The following is an 8,252-nucleotide window of genomic DNA, read 5'->3' as shown; positions in this document are numbered from 1 at the left end:
AATCTTTTCAGTAATATTACACGAATTATACAAATTGTACATATTTTATATTATTAGTTGACTTATTAGCTCCAGCTCAATGCGTAATACGTACATACGTACACAAAAATTTCTCCATCAAAGTTGGTCGTCAAAGATTCCAGTGATCGAGACAGTGACTTGGGCCATCTGCAAAATACAAATTTATAAAAAAAAAAAAAGAAAAAAAATTGTTTAATCTTTATAACAATAATATGTTATCGTATCTATCCTAAAAGATATAGGCAAATGTTTTTTTACATACACTGCTTCATAATTCACTTTTAAAGATAGTTTGGTTATTAAACAAGTGGACTTTTATATTTATAAGTAAAGAAAAATTAATGGATATAAAATCTATGTAAAAATTTATTGATGTAAAAATAATACTAACGAACTACAAAAATAGTAAAGCAGATCCACCTAACGGGGGTTGGAAACAAAAAGTTAACAAGTAATCTAATTAGGGAAATGGATTTGAATTAAATAATTAGTTAATAGTGAATAGTTAAACTATAATTTTGAATAAAATATATGGTTTAAGAAAATATAGTGAAAATATTGATTCGTGATTGTGATTCTTTGCCATTGTAGTTCTCGGCCATGTGTCTGGTGTGTTCTATATATACTCCATCGTTTAGTTTATCATAATCCTATCTGTCAGTATCCTACTACCGACTACCGTCAATCATCTTCAACACTTGTAAATTCTCCTTTCGCTTCCTTCCTATTTCCACACCAAGGTGTGCCAAAACTTTTCGTTTTTCAACCCGTTATGCTTTTCTTTTCTTTTTCGTTTTTCCTTTTCTCCCTTTTCTTCTCTTTCCATTCGGGTATATGAATAACATAACGCATTCTCTGCATTCTCTGCATTCTACAGATTCTGCCTTTTCTCTTCGCTGCACCTTCACTCCAAAGTACGACCAAGAAAACAACCATGGTCGTGTTGGATGCTGTGCTGGGAACACTCAATGTGGCATTCCTTTATGCCATTTTGATATGGGTTTTGGTGGATAGCTTGAGACAAAGCAAGCGCAGCCGTGTTCCTGATGGGTGTTTCAAACGAGGACCAATGTTTTTGGCTGCGTTCACTGTTCTATCCTCTGCTGTTATATCTGTTATGAACATGGTTCTTGCTTTTCACCAATACAGCACCACAAGAGTAATAGGATTTAACTCTGTTTCATTGGCACTCAATTGGGTTTTGGCCACTGTGGTTTCGTTTTATTCAGTGAGGACCAGAGTGAGGGAGCATAAAAGGTTCCCTCTTGTGCTCATACTGTGGTGGGTTTTCTCTTCTCTCGTGGATGTGCTCTCTCTGTCTGTAAGGGTGGTCAAAGATTTCGAAGCGTTGGACTTTTGGTTTTTCTTGTCAGAGGATAACTTAGTTGCTTCGTTTTCCTTTCCTTTGTTGGTGGTTCTTTGTTTCAATGTATGTAGAAGGGAGCGCAGTGATATGGAAGAGGGGTTGCTTCAGATCGAGGAGGAGTTTTCCATGGAGGAACACAATGAAGAGGCCTTCACTAATGCAGGTGTGTGGAACAAGCTTATCTTCCGTTGGTTGAACCCCATTTTCAAAATGGGCCGGGTTAAAAAGCTAGAACTTTCTCATATTCCTCCAGTTCCTTGTTCTGAATCGGCGGAAAGTGCTTCTTCCATGTTGGAAGGGTCACTTCGGAAACAGAAACTCGGAGAGGGCTCCTTGGCAAAAGCTATAGCCGATTCTATATGGAAGTCTTTGGCCTTGAACGCAGTTTTAGCTGGTATATTATTTTATATTTTATTCAGTGTCACTGTTACTGTTCCTCTTTGGTTTTTGTGCACTTTTAATCAAAGTCCTTCATATACTGGTTATGCTAATTTTTTATGCTTTGTTTACACTTGAATTGTAGGTGTTAACACAGGTGCCTCTTATATAGGTCCCTTGTTGATCACAAATTTTGTGAATTTTTTATTGGGCAATAATGGTGATTCAAGCGTCCAATATGGATTGGTTCTTGCATTTGTTTTCTTCCTCGCCAAGACCGTGGAGTCATTGAGTCAAAGACAATGGTATTTTGGTGCTCAACGAATTGGAATTCGGGTGCGTGCAGCTCTTATGTCTCTAATTTATAGCAACTCCCTAACGATGAAGAGTGCTGGACCAACGCAAGGTAAAATCATCAATCTGATTAATGTTGATGTTGAAAGAATTGGGGACTTCTGCTGGTACATTCATGGAGTTTGGTTGCTTCCAGTTCAGGTCATTTTGGCCTTGGTAATCTTGTACATCAATCTGGGTTATACCCCTTCTTTTGCTGCATTTGGTGTCACCATTTTGGTCATGGTGTGTAACACACCTTTGGCGAATAGGCAGGAAAGATTACACTCCAAAATCATGGAAGCTAAGGACTCAAGAATCAAAATGACATCAGAGACCATGAAGAACATAAGAATTTTAAAATTGCATTCGTGGGAGACCTCATTCTTGCAGAAACTCCTCCAACTTAGGGAAACTGAGAAGGGGTGGCTGCAGAAATACCTCTACACATGCTCAGCAGTTGCAACACTATTCTGGACATCGCCGACTTTAGTTTCTGTTGTTACCTTTGGTGCTTGTATACTGGTGAAAACAGAACTAACAGCCGCTACAGTACTCTCAGCTTTAGCAACTTTTCGTATTTTGCAAGAACCAATCTATAACTTACCTGAGCTTATCTCCATGATCATTCAAACAAAAGTCTCCCTTGATCGAATCCAGGAGTTCCTCGGGGAAGAGGATCTAAACCAATTCATAAATAGGCACACTTCAAAAAATTCATCAGTTGCTATTGAAATTAACCCGGGGGAATACGCATGGGAAACACACGATCAAACTCACAAGAAACCAACAATTCAAATTACAAGAAAGTTAGTGATAAAGAAAGGCCAGAAGGTAGCAGTTTGTGGGTCAGTGGGGTCTGGTAAATCAAGCTTGCTGTGCTGTATTCTTGGGGAGATTCCATTAGTATCTGGGGCTCTAACCAAAGTTTACGGGACTAGAAGTTATGTACCCCAAAGTCCTTGGATTCAGTCTGGAACCGTAAGAGAGAATATATTATTTGGCAAGCAAATGAACAAGGAGTTTTATGAAGATGTTTTGGATGGCTGTGCTTTGAAGCAAGACATCAATATGTGGGGTGATGGAGATTTGAACCTGGTGGAGGAGAGAGGCATAAACTTGAGTGGTGGGCAGAAACAGCGGGTTCAATTGGCAAGGGCTGTTTATAATGATTCAGATATTTATTTCCTTGATGATCCTTTTAGTGCTGTTGATGCTCATACTGGAACTCATTTGTTTAAGGTAAGTAGTGGCAATGATTAATATATATGCGTTGTTCACTTAAGTACTTTCTGATGCAACAATTATTTTTGTCTTCAATGAACATCACCTTTAATGCGAAATCCTGTGCAGAAATGTCTCATGAAACTTTTATACGATAAAACGGTTGTTTATGCAACCCATCAACTGGAATTCTTGGAATCTGCAGACCTCATTTTGGTAAGCTATTGAACACTCTTCTTTTGATGATGATTTTACTTTGCAAGTTTTTTATCCTTAACTGTTAATATAATATTTGGAAGGTGATGAAAGATGGGAAAATAGTGGAGTCAGGAAGGTATAAAGATCTTATAGCATGTCCCAACTCTGAACTTGTTCAACAAATGGCCGCTCACCAAGAAACAGTACATCAAATAAACCCAAGCCAAGAAGAAGATTTTGCTAGCTACAGACCCTGCCCAAAAAATCAAATTGAAGTTACTCGAGAAAATATTCAAGATATCATGGAAAATTGGAAGAGAAACAAAGAAGAGGAAAGAGAGACGGGTCGAGTGAAATGGAGTGTTTACTCAACTTTTGTCACATCTGCTTATAAAGGAGCACTTGTTCCGGTTATTCTTCTCTGCCAGATCCTCTTTCAAGTAATGCAAATTGGAAGCAATTATTGGATGTCATGGGCCACAGAGCAGAAGGGCAGGGTCAACAACAAGCAGCTAATGAAAATATTTGTTCTTCTATCTTCTGGGGGCACCATCTTCATACTGGGAAGGACTGTTTTAATGGCAGCTGTTGCTGTGGAAACTGCTCAACGCCTTTTTCATGGAATGATCACATCAGTTTTCCGGGCACCTGTTTCATTTTTTGACACCACACCTTCAAGCCGAATTCTGAGTAGGGTAAGTTTCACAATTATTTCTCTACTTCAATGATTTTGCTATCTTACGATTAATATAAGCTTCAATCATATTCCAACCGTTCTCTTTGTAATTATTACAGTCATCAACAGATCAAAGTACAGCTGACACAGACATACCATACAGATTGGCTGGACTAGTATTTGCACTGATACAGTTATTGAGTATCATTGTGCTAATGTCCCAAGTTGCCTGGCAAGTCATTCTCCTCTTTTTTGTGGTTCTTGCTATTTCCATCTGGTATCAGGTAAGAACTATATCAATCTTTGACAATGTACACAAATCAAATCATATAATTATCCTATCAAACATTTTTCAACGTAAACTGATATATATTTTATTGTGATCTCTTGTCATGATGAATCCCTCATCTTGTCAAATCTTTTCATGTGCCAACTAAAAAAGTTACTTACTTTTGCAGTCTTATTACATCACAACAGCCAGGGAACTGGCCCGGATGGTTGGGATTCGAAAGGCTCCAATCTTGCATCACTTCTCAGAATCAATTGCTGGGGCTGCCACAATCCGCTGTTTCAATCAAGAGCAACTATTCTTGACCAAGGTTAACGTTCTAATAGACGACTATTCTCGGGTAGCCTTTTACAATTTCGGCACCATGGAATGGTTGTCTGTACGAATCAATTTCCTCTTCAATTTGGTCTTTTATTTTGTTCTCGTCATCTTGGTTACTCTTCCAAGGTCTACCATTGATCCAAGTAAGCCCTCGCTTCTTCTATTCATCTTATAAGCAGTTATTTGCATGCATGTGAGAACCACTTTTCTACTTCGTTAGTTAAGAAGCTCTGAAGAGGAACACTTACATGTTATTTATTAACCTTGGTTACAACTTTACTACCAAAAAGAAAACTAATTTTTGAGAAACTTAGCTTGTTTGTATTAGATCCTTTTGGGTGTAGAGTGATGCGGTTTTATTCACGTGCTAGAGGTTCTTAGTGATTGATCTATGAGGCACTACTCGGTTATTTATTGACATATTTTTCTCTCATATCTCTCGTCACTCTTTGTACTTCATACTCAGATACTTGTTATAAAGTAAATGAAATAATTAAGATTAGATCCACAGGTAATTATAGAGAAATGCTAAGTTTCTTCTTCTGATTTCAGGCTTGGCGGGTCTGGTAGCTACGTACGGTTTGAACTTGAATGTCCTCCAGGCTTGGGTGATATGGAACCTTTGCAATGTTGAGAACAAAATGATATCAGTTGAGAGAATATTGCAGTTCTCTAACATACCAAGTGAAGCACCCTCAATTATTAAAGATTGCAGGCCTGAACAAGATTGGCCAAAGGAAGGAAATGTTGAACTACATAACCTTCATATACGGTACGATCCCGCTGCTCCTATGGTACTCAAAGGCGTCACTTGTGTCTTCCCAGGACAAAAGAAAATTGGTATAGTAGGCAGGACAGGGAGTGGAAAATCTACTCTTTTGCAAGCCCTCTTTCGAGTGGTGGAGCCTTTGGAAGGAAGTATACTAATTGATGGTGTAGATATTTCCAAGATTGGTCTGCAAGATTTAAGATCTAAGCTTGGTATAATTCCTCAGGATCCAACCTTGTTTCTTGGTACTGTAAGGACTAACTTGGATCCTCTAGAACAACATGCAGATCAAGAACTTTGGGAGGTTAGCATTAGCAGTTAAAACACACTCTTGAAAATGCCAATGTTTATATTATTACTGAAAGAACTGCTCTTTTCAGGTTCTCAGAAAGTGCCATCTTGCTGAAATAGTAAGGCGGGATCCAAGACTTCTTGATGCACCAGGTATAGTTATTTGTTTAAAAAGTGCATCATTAAGCAGTGCAACTTCAATAATTGTCCCACTTCACAGTTCGGTACTTTTCACTCCCAAATACTGCCATTGATACGAAATGTTCTTTGACTGATTTAGTGGCGGAGAATGGAGAAAATTGGAGTGTTGGACAAAGGCAGCTTGTTTGCCTTGCTAGGCTACTACTGAAGAAAAGAAGAATTTTGGTACTGGATGAAGCTACAGCATCCATTGACACGGCAACTGACAATTTAATTCAGAAGACAATTAGGGAAGAAACAAGTGGATGTACAGTCATTACAGTAGCACATAGAATTCCAACAGTTATTGACAATGATTTAGTTTTGGTCCTTGATGAAGGTACTACTTTCACTTGCACACTAAGCATGTACTTAATATATGTGATCTTACCAAAAAGGATGGAAAACCTTTTCCCATAACAAAGCTTATGGTAGCATACTATTTCACCCTTTTGAGTTGCTCACAAGAACTACTATTTTGATGTGTACAGGGACAATTGCAGAGTACGATGACCCTACTAAATTGCTGCAGACCAGTTCTTCTTCGTTCTCAAAGTTGGTTTCAGAATTTTTGAGGAGATCATCTCAAAAGTAACTTCCGGAAAAGATAAAGAATGAGGACACAAGTATTTTCAGGATGATAGTATAGCAATAACAGACAACAACACTGTACATAGAGAAAAGTTGGGCCCAATGTTGAGCATAATTAGTTCTTCTGTTGGAGGACAGCTAAAGAAACTCTGACTGATTACAACAACAACATAGAAGGATTAAGTTGACAAAGATTTGAGGCTCCTGATCTTAGTTGCTGTTCTCCTGTCACGAACTTGCTGATTTTCTAACCAAATTTTCCTTTGCCAATATATATACCTTTTTCTATTGAAGATTGTTCCATAGTTTCATTAATGATTTCGTGCAAAATTTTTGAAAGCGTTTGTGAAAGCTCTAAAGTTGGAATATTAGAGAGGATGCACAACAGATCTTTTCTTTATTTACTTGTACACATCAACTGGCTCCAAGACACCATCGTCAAAATAGTGTAAAGTATTTTAAAAAATGACGTAACTTAGGTATTAATCTTGATACCTAATGTTAAATATAATGTAATATTATTCATCAATATATACTTGGTGTTCTGTAGAAAATAAAAGGAAAGGTTGATGGGAAGTGCTCGTGTCTTTAAGAAACCAACACTTTCTTTTTCTCCTTCATTGCATGTAAATGCTGATAGCTTTTTCAGCATATTGGTCAGTGTTAAGAAATCCTTGAATACAAAATACGTCACCTGATAACGTTTAAGCATTGGAAGAGGAGGTGAGATTAAATATCTTTGTTTGTGGTGCATTTCTTAACCCATATTTTAACTTTGGGTATATTCAATAATTTTACTTCATGAAAATGCATAGTTTACTTTATCAGAAATAAAACTATATTAAAAATGACACAATTGGATTGTTTCAATCTTTTACAAGCAATATATACAATATAAAGTCAAATTTTGTTCTCCTTTTAATGTTCAAAATGCATAGCTCTAGCTGTACTTAGTTATATAAAACATCCTACTAACCATATTCCAGAGCTATATTTCAAGCACTTAACAGTTGTATTACACATCAGTATAGTTTCAGATTCTATATAATCACCATTTTGTGTTGCGTGTCCTGCAGGCTACTTCTCCTCTATGAATTCGTGAAAGGTATCCATTTCATTATCAAATCAGTTTTGATTCGTCAGTCTGAATCTGCTTGAATTCCAAGTTTGGCAAATTTGTGCTATTTTGTTGCTTTCTGGCATATATGCGGTTGCACACGATCCTTTCTATAATACTGCAAGAAAAAGCTCTTACTAAAGGTGTTTTACTCCAAACTAGCTTAGGACCTCGATTCATTATGATATTGTTAGGCTTCTTTAGTCAAGAAGTCTAACTATCACTCAAAAACAGCACACACTCACTCACCAGATTACTAGAAACAGAACAACTGTATTATTATTGTAACCAAAGAATACAAGAATAGGAGAACACTCCCTCCTCCAAGGGTTTTCCCTTCACAAAGAGCCAAAGCTCAATCTACAAGATTATCAAAAGTTCCCTGAAACTAGAGTTCCCTGCCTTCTTATAAAGGCCCCCTAACCAACTAACCAAACTCCAACTAATTCCTAAATTGTTTCCTTTTATTATGCAATTATTACCCGTCATATCCTATTA

At 37.3% G+C, this 8,252-nt stretch overlaps 1 protein-coding gene across 1 annotated transcript; it reads left to right on the top strand.

The window, feature by feature from the left end:
• The first annotated feature begins 598 nt into the window (after positions 1-598).
• LOC106766706 (putative ABC transporter C family member 15) lies at positions 599-7,168 on the top strand. Its single transcript, XM_014651426.2, has 11 exons — positions 599-761; positions 899-1,781; positions 1,911-3,340; positions 3,452-3,538; positions 3,622-4,215; positions 4,316-4,480; positions 4,655-4,949; positions 5,359-5,879; positions 5,956-6,019; positions 6,147-6,386; positions 6,538-7,168. Exons 2-11 carry the CDS (start codon positions 956-958, stop codon positions 6,639-6,641), a joined length of 4,326 nt encoding a protein of 1,441 aa, XP_014506912.1. The 5' UTR covers positions 599-761; positions 899-955; the 3' UTR covers positions 6,642-7,168.
• The last annotated feature ends 1,084 nt before the right edge of the window (positions 7,169-8,252 follow it).

Source organism: Vigna radiata, chromosome 7 (assembly GCF_000741045.1).
Source record: "Vigna radiata var. radiata cultivar VC1973A chromosome 7, Vradiata_ver6, whole genome shotgun sequence".
NCBI classification, from domain to species: domain Eukaryota; kingdom Viridiplantae; phylum Streptophyta; class Magnoliopsida; order Fabales; family Fabaceae; genus Vigna; species Vigna radiata.
This window is presented reverse-complemented; position numbering and strand designations above follow the sequence as displayed.

Coding starts and splice junctions, on each gene's coding strand:
- LOC106766706 (XM_014651426.2), top strand. CDS start 956: ATGGTCGTGTTGGATGCTGTGCTGGGAACACTCAATGTGGCATTCCTT. Junction 3,341..3,451: donor CTGGAACTCATTTGTTTAAG/GTAAGTAGTGGC, acceptor AATCCTGTGCAG/AAATGTCTCATGAAACTTTT. Junction 4,216..4,315: donor CAAGCCGAATTCTGAGTAGG/GTAAGTTTCACA, acceptor TAATTATTACAG/TCATCAACAGATCAAAGTAC.